The 14,749-nt window shown below is 36.4% G+C and overlaps 3 protein-coding genes across 3 annotated transcripts; 1 reads left to right on the top strand and 2 right to left on the bottom strand.

Moving 5' to 3' along the window:
- Positions 1-3,170: 3,170 nt before the first annotated feature.
- On the bottom strand, positions 3,171-3,893 carry LOC118481001. Its single transcript, XM_035976066.1, has one exon. It carries the CDS (start codon positions 3,891-3,893, stop codon positions 3,171-3,173), a length of 723 nt encoding a protein of 240 aa, XP_035831959.1.
- Positions 3,894-6,979: 3,086 nt separating this feature from the next.
- Positions 6,980-10,542, top strand: LOC110873275 (gibberellin 2-beta-dioxygenase 8). The gene is made up of 3 exons (XM_022122209.2): positions 6,980-7,471; positions 9,165-9,492; positions 10,199-10,542. The coding sequence occupies exons 1-3, from the start codon at positions 6,996-6,998 to the stop codon at positions 10,427-10,429; spliced, it is 1,035 nt and encodes a 344-aa protein (XP_021977901.1). The 5' UTR covers positions 6,980-6,995; the 3' UTR covers positions 10,430-10,542.
- Positions 10,543-11,356: 814 nt separating this feature from the next.
- On the bottom strand, positions 11,357-14,749 carry LOC110873274 (asparagine synthetase [glutamine-hydrolyzing] 1). The gene is made up of 11 exons (XM_022122208.2): positions 14,572-14,749; positions 14,322-14,460; positions 14,133-14,228; positions 13,433-13,765; positions 13,191-13,352; positions 12,861-12,941; positions 12,401-12,757; positions 12,239-12,319; positions 12,066-12,152; positions 11,865-11,972; positions 11,357-11,784 (listed from the first exon to the last, which is right to left on the bottom strand). The coding sequence occupies exons 1-11, from the start codon at positions 14,649-14,651 to the stop codon at positions 11,539-11,541; spliced, it is 1,770 nt and encodes a 589-aa protein (XP_021977900.1). The 5' UTR covers positions 14,652-14,749; the 3' UTR covers positions 11,357-11,538.

Raw genomic sequence — 14,749 nt, 5'->3', positions numbered from 1 at the left:
GTTGCGCAACCTATGTACCAATAGCACCACCATAACATATAAAATGGGATATGTACATCGTATTCCCAGTCTTAGGGGGAGATAAGAAAATGAAAGACTGGTAACATAAAAAAAATGCATCATATTATATATCGACCCCTGAAGTGGTCAATGGAAATCTGAAGTCCAAAAGAAAGAGCGTGTATTTGCAAATAATAACAAATGAAATACAAGATGCATTCACTAACACAAATAAGGTGACAAAGTCACATATACCAGCTTAAACTTATCTGCTCGAATGGAAGTACTCACAAAATGATTATCATATTAATAAATTGTGAGAGAAAAATCAGTTCCAAAAAGATAAAACCCACAAACACAAAAAGAGCATAGTAACGCAGTTGGTGTAACCCCAAAAGAGGTGGCACATAAAACACCATAAGTGGTTGCACAAAAAACCCCAGAAGTGGTTGCATACTAAACCTTAAAGAAGGTTGTTATCAAAACCCCAAAAGAGGCTAATGCAGTTCTAAAAGAAACTCTAGTACCAAACAAATATGAGATCACGATGAATTATGTACAAAATAAGTACAATATGGAACCGTAATGAAACACGTGTAAAATGATATATTTGAATATGCTATAGCAATAGATGTAATCGACGAAAAAGATTACGTATATGGAAACTGTGCAAGAGTGTACGCACATAAATAGTCAAAATGGCTAGATGACTTAAATGCCAATTAAATTCGCTCGATAAACTAAACGTTTTCGAACCAGCAGTTCGAACACCCATAGACGTCAAACCAGTAGGTTATAAATGGGTGTCTTTAAATAAAAGGAAACGTAAATAATGAGTTTTTGCGATGTAAGGCATGCGTTTTAACATAAAGATTTTTCCCAAATCCCAGCAGTTGATTACGAGGAAACGTATACCCCTGTAGTGGATGCGATAATCTTTAGATGTTTAAGCGGCCTCGCAATATCAGAATGACCTCAGATAAAACAACTTATGGATGTCATCACCGTATACATGTATGAGATAATTGCAAATGACATCTGTATGAAAACCCCCTGAATGATTAAAAATGCTCAAAGCATTATGAAACAATAACCCCATAGGTGTTATATATATGAATCTTAAAGGAAACTACTTGCATGTGGTACAGTCGACTATACTCTGAAAAGAGAGGTATAATTTTGATAAAATGAGCTACATCTATTTAAACAAGATTTCACTCTTACAGTGATGATGTAAACATCATCGAGAGGGGACTCTCAAACTAAAGAGGAAAATTTTGAATGACATTTACAAAGTGTAGTTATTCTCGACTTGTAGTTCGAGTATATATGTACTATTTTTGCTCATCAATCTGACTACACCTAGAAGATGTTATATAGAAAAAGCTCATTCGTTGAGTACATGAACGATTGTCTGATCGCTTGACATAGAAAAAATATTCTTATCAACCCCAAGAAAGGGATGTTGAACTACTTAGTCAAAAAGTACCATGGCTAAAAATGCAATTATGCATTAACTTAACTTTCTAGCTATGCATGATAATATATATTTTTTATTTGAATTTATCAACATGATATAGCACATGTCCAATGAGAAGACATTTGAATGGTAAAGCAAATATGTCGATACCCTAAAGGTAAGAATGATATGTGTCTATATTTTACTAACCCATGAAAGCTAGTTCCGTTAGTCTTGTAGATATAAAGAATGTAATACAAATAGTCTTGGATCTTATGGTATTTATTCGCAAGAGGAAGCACTAGAAGTCTCACAAGAAGATTTTACAAGAGGAAGCACTAGAAGTCTCACAAGAAGATTTTACAATATTACTCAACATAAAGGATTGCACTTCAAGGCATCAAACGACAAATCATTCTACAAAAGTTTTGAGCAACTTTCGAGGATGATGGACACAGTTTACTTAAAGGATACATATTATAATGATGGGGAGATTTATTTAAGTTGCACTCTTTTTCCCTTAACTAAGTTTTATCCCAATGAGTTTTATTAGTAAGGTTTTTAATGAGGCAACACACCTGATCCAAAAGTATCAGGGGGAAATACGCGCTGCATTTTTTTTCCTTAGCTATGGTTTTATCCCACTGGGTTTTCCTAGCAAGGTTTTTAACGAGGCAGCATCACCTAGTGTATTAAAAGAACAATAGACTATTATATTTCAACATGTGGATAGTCAAGGGGGAGTGTTATGAATGCATCATAATGTGGTGACTATCCACATATGTAACCTCCATATATTTATTACCTTTGTATTAATGTTAAGCCTCTATAAATAGAGGTTTCATGTAATTGGTAATATACAACTCAATGAAAAAGAATTCATATTCCCCATATTCTATTTTTCTACTTGATCTCTATAGTCTTGTTCTCATGTTGCTAATAGACCGTTGTTTTACAACAATGACAAAATTTTAAAATATAATTAAATGATTATCTTGGTATATAGGGTAGGGATAGTGTACATTAATTCAGAAGTGTGAGAAGTGTATTATAACACTATATATAACACTATATAACACCATATAAACACCGTATAACACTATGTAACACGATATAACACTATATAACACTATGTAATAGTATATGACACTATATAACAATATATAAAACTAGACATCTATCATAGACATGCTATCAGACAAACTATAGTGTTATATTTGTTATATAGTGTTATATAGTGTTAAATAGTGTTATATGGTGTTACATATTATTATACGGTGTTTATATGGTGTTATATAGTGTTATAATACCCTTCTCACACTTTTGGATTAATGTACAGGATCCTCTACCTATATATTATCATTATTATAAATACTGGTATTCAATTTTATAACAAGTAAATTGTAAGTGATTTAATCTAGAGGTTTAGTATTCGAATTCGGCTTTCACTGATTTTCTAATTTTAATCTTCTGGAAGGTTACATGTCTAACGTTAACAACACTTTAACTTATCTTATCGGTTATCATAATATTGATTAGTCTTATATCTTAAGTTAAAAAATGGTTTGTAACAAGTCTAAGCACTCGTTAATAATTAGAGTATATTTGTTTTTTTTTTTTTTTTTTGAAAATTGACTTTCATTAAACCACCAAACCAAGGCCAACTATTTCCAAGACGGAAAAAGCAAGCCGAAAACCACAAAAAATATAATTACATCAGTTCGAAAGAACACCACCGATCCCAATCAACTACACCTCCTTTAAACCTATGTTTATACCACAAAAAACCTACTGTCTTGATATCCGTGAGCATCTCCACCACATTCGGATCCTTGCTCGAAAAGACTTTTTCATTTCTCGCCGTCCACAACCGCCAACATGCAATAATAATAATCCCATGAATCACCATCTTCTTATTCCCCGACATGGCACAGTGTTCGTGCATTTTCACCAAGTCATTGACATGAAACACAAACATGCCTGGAATCCTGCACCATCTAGATATCCCGTTCCAAATTCCCGCTGAAATACTACAACCTGTCAGAATATGCTCGACCGTTTCTTCATTGCTCTCGCACCACACACATAAATGGTTATCGACCATAATGTTTCGTCTTATCAGAGCCATCTTAGTGGGAAGACGATCCAGAAACGCACGCCACATGAAAATATTACATTTCATAGGAACCCATTTACTCCATGTAAAACCACTACGAACATCTCCAGTCTCCGATCCTCGTAACCATTTTTTAACCGCTGCGACAGAGAAGCCTTCTTCCTTACCATCGTTCCAAACCCAAGCATCTTGAGTATCTCCTATTGTAACCTGTTGTAATAAAGCCTCCAATTGGTGTTTATTGTTTACCTCCTCCGCAGTAGTAGGTGACCGACTCCAGTCCCATGAAAAAACCCGAGTAGTCCCATGTAAACTCATCCGACCAGAAACAAAAACCCGTTATTGCTTTCTAAAGTGAATAAGTTCGGGTATTTATCCTTTAACGGCTCCTCGCACAACCACGTATCTAACCAAAACCGGATCTAATCCCCCTTGCCAATTTTCCCCTGAAACATCCTATTAAAACCAACTTCTTGCACCTTGTATTTGTTCCAAAATGTAACACAATTTTTCCAAACTCCCGTGATAGAGTTATTAACCGGCGCGACACCCCAACTACGGCTAGAACCATGAATAGAGAATATCATTCTCCTCTACATAGCCTGTTGTTCATTATAAAACCTCCAAAGCCATTTACCAAGCAACGCTATGTTATTCATCTCCAGTCTAGCTATCCCCAAACCTCCATCCCATATAGATTTAGTAACAACATCCCACGAGACCCAACTCATCTTCCTAACCTCATCCGACCCACCCCATAGAAAACGTCTAATTAAACCTTCCAATGTGTTAATGATCTTTATAGGCGCCTTGAATAATGAGAAGTAATATGTAGGCAAGCTATCTAGAACCGATTTAATTAGCGTCACCCGACCACCAATAGACAATGCGTTAGCTTTCCATTTTGACAACCTCCTTTTGAAAGTATTCACAACCGGATCCCAATTCGACAACCTATTCATATTCGCCCCAACCTTGATGTTTCTAAAGAATTTATTTTTACTAATGGATCATAACTCCAATGATATTTAAATATCATATCATACATAAAATAAAATTACTATAAAATAATAAAAAAAAGTATCACATCTTTTCGCACGAAGACAAATAATCTGGTGATCGACCAACTTTTGTTTGAAGATGTTATTAAAAATTTAAAGAAGATGTTATTAAAATTTTAAATGAAGGGTGACAACCCGTAGTCCATAAAAGAATCCGATTAAATTAATGTTTGCCAAAACCTAGGTATGTTCGTTTTTTATTTATTTAAATACATCGTTTGTCTTGATCTGTTTATTAAATTTCTCTTCGGGTTATATTCTTCGCAAAATCATCATCATCGTCATTTTACTCACTAAATCTCATCAATAGCAAAACAAATGTAAGTTTGAGGAGGGTATGATGTAGATAGTCTTACCTCTACCCCGTATAAATAGAGAAGTTGCTTCTAGTGAGACCTCCGGCTCGATAGTAGTTTTGCATCAAGCCTTGGACATAAGACACATAACACTCAGCCATCGGGACAAAGACCGATTAGTGCATGTACCCTTTTGTCTTTCAGCTATCAAATCAACTACATGATGCATGATTTGTTGGATATTTTAGTGTAATTTGAGATTGCGCGTGACATACAAATAAGAGTGCACGCTTATTTGAATGTCATCGGGACTAACGGGGGATCCAAGGGGGCAGCGCCCCCTTGGCGGGGGTTCGGGGGCAGCGCCCCCGAGAGAAGCGGGGTCCAAGGGGCAGAGCCCCTGGCTGGGGTCGAGCTGAGGGACCAAAGGTGCTTTATCGAAAATGCATCAGAAATTAAATTTCGGGCTAAATATGCACTTTTGAAACATGAGGGACCAAAGGTGTTTTTGTTCAAAACAAAAACTGCAGGCAGTTATGGAAAACTGTAAATACGCTCTCTCAATCGTTTTTCCAAACCCTAGACGAATGAGCAGTTCGTCAAATCCCTCAAAATTCTCTCAATCAAATTCACATACAGAAATCTAGTGTCAAATCTGATTTTATCTGATCAAAGATTGGTAGCCACTCCAATTGTTTGATCTGAAAGTGATTACACGACTTCAGATTTATTCAAGCAATTTCGAAAATTTCCAACATGATTAACCGTCCTTAGCTTTTAACCTTATTTTCACGAAATTAGTAAAATAAAATTAATATTCTTGGTAAAAGATAACACTATATTTTTCTAAGAGTTTTTAAAACCCCGTTTCATAAAGTTAGATAGTATTTTGATTTTTATAATGGTATCGTTATATACAATGTAATTTACCATCTTAACAAAAAAGGACATTTGTCCATATCATTTTCTTTGTCTTCGTGTCCTTTCTTTGTCCTTTCATTGTCGTGAAATGAATAGGTTGTCTTGTATTGGCTTTGCCCATTGGTTATAGGTTACACGGATACAATGTGAACGTTGATGCTTGGATGGGACTTGTTTGGTTGTGAGAATAGCGAAAACCCGTCTAGTTGGTGTTTGGGATGGCAAACATATTTGTAATGAAGTTGGTTTACAAAGATTGTGATACTATCAATGATTTTGGTGTGGTAGTTTTTATGACTGAAACGGTTTTCGCAAGGTTATGGTGCCAAAATGGGTGGTAACATTGATGGGGCATGAGGTTGTCCATAAGATGTTGGTGCATTTTCTAGGTTCGTGTCACCAAATAACATATGAAATTTTGTTCATTTGGCACTCTCCTAATGGAGAAGGGTTGTTTATGAGATGATATAAAAGCACGAAGTAACGATGAACCATGAAGATGTACAAAATAAAAGACATTGAGGTGGCAAGGGCATCTTTAGTATTTACAAAGCCACTCAAGTGAGCTGGTGACAATGTAGTGCGAGTATTTCCACGACGATGGGTTCGCTCAAAAGTTTTATTAAAAGGTTCCACGTGGTTTTTAGGTCTTGGCTTCACATATGGCGCAGAATCTTGTAACAACATACCATTGCAGTGCTTAGGGTACAATCATTTGGTGCCTTGGTGTAGTCTTGCAATATAAAGAACCTGCAACACTCATTACAATTAAGAATATTATTCGTGATCCGATTTTATCATGAGATTAAGTATAGATAATTAGATACGCATAGAAAGAAACTAAATTCCACAAGAGAATAACAACTAGTTTTAAAATTTGTAAAAATTCTTTGCAAATTAAAACAAAAACATTTTTTTGTAATTAGCTTACGAATTATCTTATTACTATAATTTATTATAATATAATATACATTTATAGTCTTTTATTTAATATTTTCTTTCTATGAAATTTCATAATAAAAAAATAAAATAAATAAATAATGCAAGAGACAACACGTACAATAAGTAGGTGATATTATTTCCAAGCAGACAAATACCAATTGCTTTGTCTCTTCAACCTTCCCCACAAAAACCCTAATTCAATGCAACAGTTCTCTCACTCTTACCCTCCATGTTTCCGTCACCAATTCTCCGATCAACCCACCGATGAACTCTCCGACAACGATAACCACCACACCCACGAACAAGATCCACTTCCATCCATAGATCTTCACCAAATTAACCTCAAGAAACTCGAGGAAGCGTGTACTGACTGGGGAATATTCCGGCTGGTGAACCATGGGATCCCTTCGGGTTTGTTGTCGGAGCTTCACGAACATGCGGTTCGTATGTTTGGACTTGAATTCGAGTCCAAACAAAAGTTGTTTGAATCGGTTCCGTTGTCTGCAATGTCGTACTTTTGGGGCACCCCGGCTATTACTCCAGCCGGGGTGCCTCTTCTTGCCTTATGCAAGGAGAAAGGGATAGTGAATTATAATTGGGTTGAAGGGTTGAATATTCCGTTGAGTCAACCCTCTAAGGTTGACCTTGTTCACCAACCACTGTTACGTGATTTCAGGTTAGTGTCATTATTTATCTTAATATATTAATATTATATTATTAAGGGTGTTTTGTTTTTTCATATTGGTGGTAAAAAGGTAAGTGTATTATTATTTATATTTATATCTTAATAATAATATTACTACTAAAGGGTGTTTTGGTACTAGTTTGTTTTGAGCTATGGAAAGTGATGTATAATTTAAAAATATCTAATTATTATTATTATTATTATTATTATTATTATTATTATTATTATTATTATTATTATTATTATTATTATTATTATATAAAGTTTAAAGTATTGTCATTTAGTTCTAAGCATTTTAGTGTATAGAAGTGAAGACAACAAACAAAACTTAATTCATATTTTCTCTTTAATTTTTATTACAGCTAATTTTAGCTAGGAAAAGGTTAAAATGGTTTGAAGTCATAAATTATGCTAGTGGTTAGGCCTATTAAATTATTTTACTAAAAAAACCCGATCATTGTTTTAATTTATAGATTTATAGAAGTAAATTTAATACATAACTAATTTTAATCAAATAAATGGTGGGATTCAGCCGTGGTTAAGAGATATATAATGAAAGTTATATGCATAAGAAAAGGTATAAATGTTTTTGACGTTATAAAGATTCTCTACTTAAATTGGTTTTATAAACCCATTCTTTTAAGTGACTGTTTATGTAAATAGTTTTGATATCATTGCAATTGCAAACGTTTTACACGTTTTTCTTCAATAACTGTTGCTCTCCAACAATTTGTAAAAGATAATATCACCTTTTTAGATACATATATACATATGCCATTTTCATAACAATGTTGAAATGTGTGACAAACATGTTCATAGTACACTGATAATTTAATAGGTAAAAAAAGTTAATGGGGTAGGGCTTATATATCCGTATTACATCACACTTAAAGCTATATATACAAATGATTTACGCGATTCTCACAGTTTTTAATAAGAGTTAACTTTCGTTTTCTTCTTGTGGTTTGGTCATTTTAACGGTTTTGCTCTAATAGTTTAAAAATAGCCATTTTCCTCACTGATCTTTCGAGTTTGTCGCCTGTTTGCTCCCTAACTCTAACTCAGTTAAAACGTTCAATTAAAAGTAGGGGTATTTTGGTAGTTTACCCCTGGCTCTAACTTAATTAAAATGTTTAGTTAAAAGTCGCGGTAGTCGTGGTCGACAGGTGGTAGTTGCAGGTGGTGGTGGATGGTTGTGGATGGTGGTGGCCGGTAGAAAGAGTGGTTGGAAAGATAGGGGATCAAAAAATAAATTACTTATATACATGTAAATAAACAAGTTATAGGTTTATTTAGGTGAAAAGACTTACATGCCCTTACTTTTATCTATAAAATTACCAAAATACCCTTCTAATTAATGGATTTTTTGGATGGAGTTAGAGGCGGGGAGCAAAATGACGATAAGCTAGAAAAATCAGAGAGGAAAATGACTATTTTTAAACTATTAGGACAAAACCATTAAAATGACCAAATTACAGGGAGCAAAAAATGGAAGTTAACTCTTTTAACAAAGATCTTGATTACCATTTGAACACTCGTCTACATTTATATAATAAAAATTCATTCATTTTTGCAATATTATTTGTTTGTATAACTAGAAAAATAAGCATTTCTTCAAAACAGAAATATATAAGTTAATCATTTGGATAGAGAGAATTTGCATTATTATCTGTTAACTTTACAGGAGTTTATCAGAAAGTTATGGGGTCCATCTAGAAAGGTTAGCAAAGTCAATATTTGGTGCAATGTCACAAAATCTAGAATTGTCTGAAGACAATGAATGCTACTTGTCACCATCAACGGGACACTTGAGAGTGTATAGGTATCCAAGGTGTTGTTTTGACAACCAACCAAAAGTATGGGGGATGGATGTGCACACTGATAGTTCTGTGGTGACAATTTTGAATCAGTTTGAAGTTGGAGGGCTTCAAGTTCTTTCTCCCAAAGATACTTGGATTGATGCTAAGCCTATTCCCAACACTCTTATTGTTCATCTTGGTGACATGATGCAGGTAGGTTTGTTAATTAATAATTGTACACTTCTCTTCCTTCTCTTTAGCTTAATTAACCAAATACACCCCCCCCCCCCCCCCCCCCCATTTTGGTCACCTTTTTTTGTTTTATATTGATGGTTGAGATTAGTGTTTGTACATGGTTTTTAGCAAATATAATGGAGTTCAGTTAAAGGGTGGGGTAAGCAGTTACACAACTGGCGTATGTATTACAGTTAAAATAATAGAGAGAATAGTTTATTGAAAATTTTCCAATTATATTTTAAATCTGGTTGAGCGACTCTCTAGTTATATACTTATATTTTCCCTTAGTATTAAGGGTGTTCATCGGTTCGGTTTCGATTTCAGTTATCCCATTTGAATATTTTTCGGTCAAAATCGAACAGGAACCGAACTGAATTCAAAGTTGGCAAAACCTGATCGAAACCGAATCCTAATTTGGTTCCGATTTAAACCCAAAAACCATAATTGTTGTAAGATAGTTGTTCATCGGTTCAATTTAGGTTTCTCGATTTTGTAATGGGCTAAATGTTTAGTGGGTGGTACAAATAGGAAAGTCCAAAGTCCAATATATGTAACGCGGTTTGGTTTTAAATGGTTTCCATTCCCTTTGATTTTTGGTTTAATCAGTTTAAAACTGAATATTAAACATTCTCTACTATTTTAATGTGGGCTTAAGATTCATTAACATAAATTTTGATTTCAGGCAATAAGCAATGACAAGTACAAGAGTGTGAAGCATAGGGTGTTGGTGAATAGAGAAAAAGAACGTTTTTCAATGGGCTACTTTGTGTTCCCGGCAGATGATTGTGTGATCCGGAGCCCAAACTACAAGCCCTTTACATATCCAGATTTTAGGGCCCAAGTCCAACAAGATGTCAAAACCTTGGGCCTAAAGGTTGGACTGTCAAGATTTAAGCTCAATGTGGACTTTTAAATGGGCTACTTTGCTCTCATCCTTGTTTGAACTCATTTTTTGCATGTTCTTCAAAGTTCAAACACCATAATACCATATCCTCTTTCTCTGTTAAAGATGCATTTTGGTGGCTACAAATGTCAAATTTTGATAATTGTTAGACCATGGGTAGTGGTAATGCCCATACTTTTGGGCGTTTTGCGCCATGTGACAGCCCAGTCAACAATGGGGCATTATGGGGCGTTTTCTAAAATGGGTGTAGTGGGGATGTGGGCATTATGTTTAAAAGGGGTGAAAGGATTAAATAAATAAAAAAACCATCAAAAAAAGTGATTGGCCAAAGAAAAAGAAGGTTACCTGTGATTGGCCAACCATATCTCCATCAAGCATTTTATTTTGCACGCCCCAGCCAAATTGTTGAAGAAAAACGCCCCCAGGGGTGGTGTGCGGGCGTTTTTGAGGCAAAACGCCCAAATACTGCCCCACTACGGATGGTCTTGGTGGTTTCACTATTTTTCGGCTTTTGGATATCCTACATGTTTTTATTCACTCGGGTCACCAAAACTAACTATAAATTCAACATGAGTATACGTAGTGGAGCTATGTCCCTCGCCACCTCACCTTATTCCGGCACCAAACACCGAAACAAGGGCACCAAAATGGGTAACCAGGAGCGTGCGCGTAAGTGGTGTAACAGGCGTGAATCTGAGAAGCTTGGATATGTGATTGGGTTTAATTCCGAGCCCATAAAAAAACACATGTACATGGCCAGCCAGCCAGCCAGCCCACACTTTAGAATGAAAGAATAAGTACAATGTTAATCATGTAAACAAATGTCAAAAGCCTAAAATTTTTAAAATCCTACAAATTATGCTATTTTCCTTTGGATTTTAACGATTTTATTAGGGTGCTGTTACGAAAAATATTTTATAGGTGTAATCAATCGTCTGAAAATATATAACGTTCCTTCATAATTTTATTTATTTGCCGATTATTTATGCACATGACGAACTACTGGAATAACAACATTTTCCAAGAAACCAAGCTATACATCGAGTTACTAACGAGCTAGCAACCAACACATCATAAAAACACGTTGCGACTCGTCTATTTTATTCAACCATAAACCGTTAACTCCGAATCACGAGTTCAGGACCCGTAATATCCATCATCCGTGGCACGTTGTCAGCGATGCTTGGTGCTAAGTTTGCCGAACTAATCGAACCCGAGTTCTTCTTGTATGCAGCATTATGGACCCCGAGTGCAGCCCTTCCCGACGGGTCAAGGTTGTTTGACCAAGAAGCGTCCCACTCGATTGCTTTTGCAGTGCTGCAAGCCACGCTTGCTCCACCCGGGACAGTCAACTTAGCCGAATTCTGCAAAAAGGGAAATGGATAAGACATTTAAAAACTCGATTCATCGCACAATGTGTTGGTCAATAGTGCCCGAAACTTGCCTGAGGGAAAAACCGCTCGAATATCATTCGGTAATAGTAAGCTTCTTTCGTGACAGGTGTGTTGTGAGGGAAAATACGCTCGGCATTAAGCATCATTTTGTTGGTTACCTGCACATATCAATAGTCTTTGTTTCATTAACTGAAAAACAAAATGATCCAGAAAGGGGAGGGGGGGGGGGGTATGTGTGTATATTGATGTACGTGTTGTTCGGCATGAGATTTGAGTCCATCAATCCAGCTATATCCGACTCCATCGCTAAACTGTTCTTTCTGTCTATACAAAATATGCTGCACCGCGTATACAAACCCGTTAATGAAGCAAAACTTTGATCAAAACCGAGTGAATTTTCAGAACAAATAACTGTTTTCGGTACCTTAGGCAGATACGGTTTTTCTTCATCATCAAAAGCCCGTCTAAGGATCCATTTCTCGATCCGTTTTTGATCCATATTGATCTGTATATAACCTCATCAAGCTAGATACTTTGAATCCAAATCATAACCAAAGCAATTAACCAAAGTTCTTAATAATCTTACCATTTTCGCTTCAGGGTCGATGCTCATGGCCACATTGATGAACTCTTTATCCAAAAAGGGGACTCGGGCTTCCAAACCCCAAGCGGATGTCGACTTATTGGCTCGCAAGCAATCGTATTGATGAAGGGCTTTGATCTTTCGACAGGTTTCTTGATGGAACTCTTCCTTGTTGGGTGCCTTGTGAAAGTATAAGTACCCGCCAAATATCTCGTCCGAGCCTTCACCGGAGATGACCATTTTCACGCCGAGAGATTTGATCTTTCGGGACATGAGAAACATAGGCGTGCTAGCCCGGATCGTTGTCACATCGTATGTCTCGATATGGTATATCACATCTTCTATTGCATCAATACCATCCTACACCATTGCAACATAAGAAACTTATAGAATATAAGCATATTGGGCTCATGGATTCGGGTCGGGCCTGGCCCGGCCCGAAGAAAAGAACATCGTAAGGTACCTGTACGGTGAAGTGGAATTCGTGATGAAGGGTTCCTAAATAATCGGCTACCTCTCTAGCCGCCTTGAGATCCGGGGAGCCCTGTTTATACGACAACGTTAGTCATGAATTTTATTAATGTTTATTTGGTTTCAATTTCATGGAACGTTTTTTCAAAAGGCTTGACGACTGATGGGGCCACAGGTTAGTCGCTATCTAGCTACTATTGTGTTTGGAGTTATAAATACTTACCCCAAGACACAAAAGACTCTGGATAAGATAGCAACTAACCCAAAATTGAAAACAAAAATATCCTATTTATATGACCAATAAAGTGGTCAACATGACTACCTCAAGGCCAACACAAAATGAATGTAGTTGAGCTCCCCATTGCTTCGCGGCTTTCGAACCAGCCAAGTGACGGGCCGTAACAGATGCGACCAACGACGAGTCTAGCCCACCCGATAAGAGAACACCAAAGGGCACATCCGTCATTAGCCGTTTAATCACCGCCTACACATCCCATAATAATGCAATTAAACACTTGATTTTGAGCCATATTTAATCATAAACACATCCAAAAGAAATCTCACGTTTTCAAACGCACGTCGTAGAACAAGTGGATCATACGGTGTCGATGGGATACTCTCCGAGAACCACGGAGGATTGTACCACCGCCTAAATCCGCCTGATTTGCTAGAGTACAAGTGTCCCGGCGGAAACACCTCAAAATGCTCACAATCATCATTTAAACCTTTTAGTTCCGATGAAATCCAAACCGAACCATCGAGTCCCCAACCAATGTAGAGCGAAGTGATCCCGATAGCATCACGAGCAACGAGGTAACTGTTATCGCGTGTGTCCAATAACACAAACGAAAACATTCCATCCAACATATCGACAAAATTTTCCCCATGTTCTTCATACTACAAAAAATTAAGCTTGGTTACCCCTAAACCCGATGATTATATAAAAAGAGGTTCTGCTAAACGTATTTCTCTTTATTTTCCTCTTCATACCCCCCCCCCCCAAACTTTTCCATTTATCAATATTCCTATTTCTTCCACATTAAAAGACAAAAAAGTTCATTTCGATTCGTTAGATGTTTTCAAGGTTACGATGAAAATTCAAAAGGGTACGTTTAACCAACCCCTACACAAATTTTCTTAAAAATTACTCACTAAACGCGCGATAACATCACAATCGCTCCCGGTTTTAATTCACGGGTACGATGAAAATTCAAAAGGGTACGTTTAACAAACCCTTATGTAACTTTTCTAGAAAATTACTCACTAAATGCGCGATAACGTCACAATCGCTCCCGGTTTTAAACTTGTGACCCATCAACTTTTCCCGGAGCTCCATATGATTATATATCTCACCATTAACCTACGTAACCAAAAAAAAAAACAACCTTAAAATCAAACAATTTAACAACCAAACAACCTAATATTGTTCCACCACCATCCTACATGCACCCACCGTTACAACAACCGTTTCATCCTCATTATAAAGAGGCTGATCACCCGAAGCCGGATCGATAACCGCGAGACGTTGATGCGATAAATAATTATCACCGTGCTGATATAACCCACTCCAATCCGGCCCACGGTGCTTCAATCTGAAATCAACATTATTAAAAAAAAAAAAAATTAACGATTAATATCGTTATGTTTTTTTATAAGAGTTTAAGTGAATAAATTGATGATAAAAATGGGTGCATGTAACGTGCCTGCGAGAAAGCTCGAGGACACGAAACCTTTTGGCTTGAGAATCATCGGAGCAACCCAACAAAGCTAGAATTCCACACATGGTACAACTAGCAATGCACAGGTTACAAGTTTTTATGAAGAAGATGATTGATTATTAACGGAATGGATGAAATTTGGATATGTGTTTGTAATAACCGG

The sequence above is a fragment of the Helianthus annuus genome, chromosome 8 (assembly GCF_002127325.2).
Source record: "Helianthus annuus cultivar XRQ/B chromosome 8, HanXRQr2.0-SUNRISE, whole genome shotgun sequence".
NCBI lineage: Eukaryota > Viridiplantae > Streptophyta > Magnoliopsida > Asterales > Asteraceae > Helianthus > Helianthus annuus.
The sequence above is the reverse complement of the archived record's forward strand: the minus strand, read 5'-3'. Positions and strand labels throughout refer to the sequence as shown.

Excerpts from the sequence above, each read along its gene's own strand:
- LOC110873275 (XM_022122209.2), top strand. The coding sequence starts at position 6,996 with ATGCAACAGTTCTCTCACTCTTACCCTCCATGTTTCCGTCACCAATTC. Across the intron at positions 7,472-9,164 it reads CCACTGTTACGTGATTTCAG|GAGTTTATCAGAAAGTTATG; the intron begins GTTAGTGTCATT and ends TTAACTTTACAG. Across the intron at positions 9,493-10,198 it reads ATCTTGGTGACATGATGCAG|GCAATAAGCAATGACAAGTA; the intron begins GTAGGTTTGTTA and ends TTTTGATTTCAG.
- LOC110873274 (XM_022122208.2), bottom strand. The coding sequence starts at position 14,651 with ATGTGTGGAATTCTAGCTTTGTTGGGTTGCTCCGATGATTCTCAAGCC. Across the intron at positions 12,942-13,190 it reads CATTTTGTGTTGGCCTTGAG|GGCTCCCCGGATCTCAAGGC; the intron begins GTAGTCATGTTG and ends TCGTATAAACAG. Across the intron at positions 12,758-12,860 it reads AATTCCACTTCACCGTACAG|GATGGTATTGATGCAATAGA; the intron begins GTACCTTACGAT and ends GCAATGGTGTAG.
- LOC118481001 (XM_035976066.1), bottom strand. The coding sequence starts at position 3,893 with ATGAGTTTACATGGGACTACTCGGGTTTTTTCATGGGACTGGAGTCGG.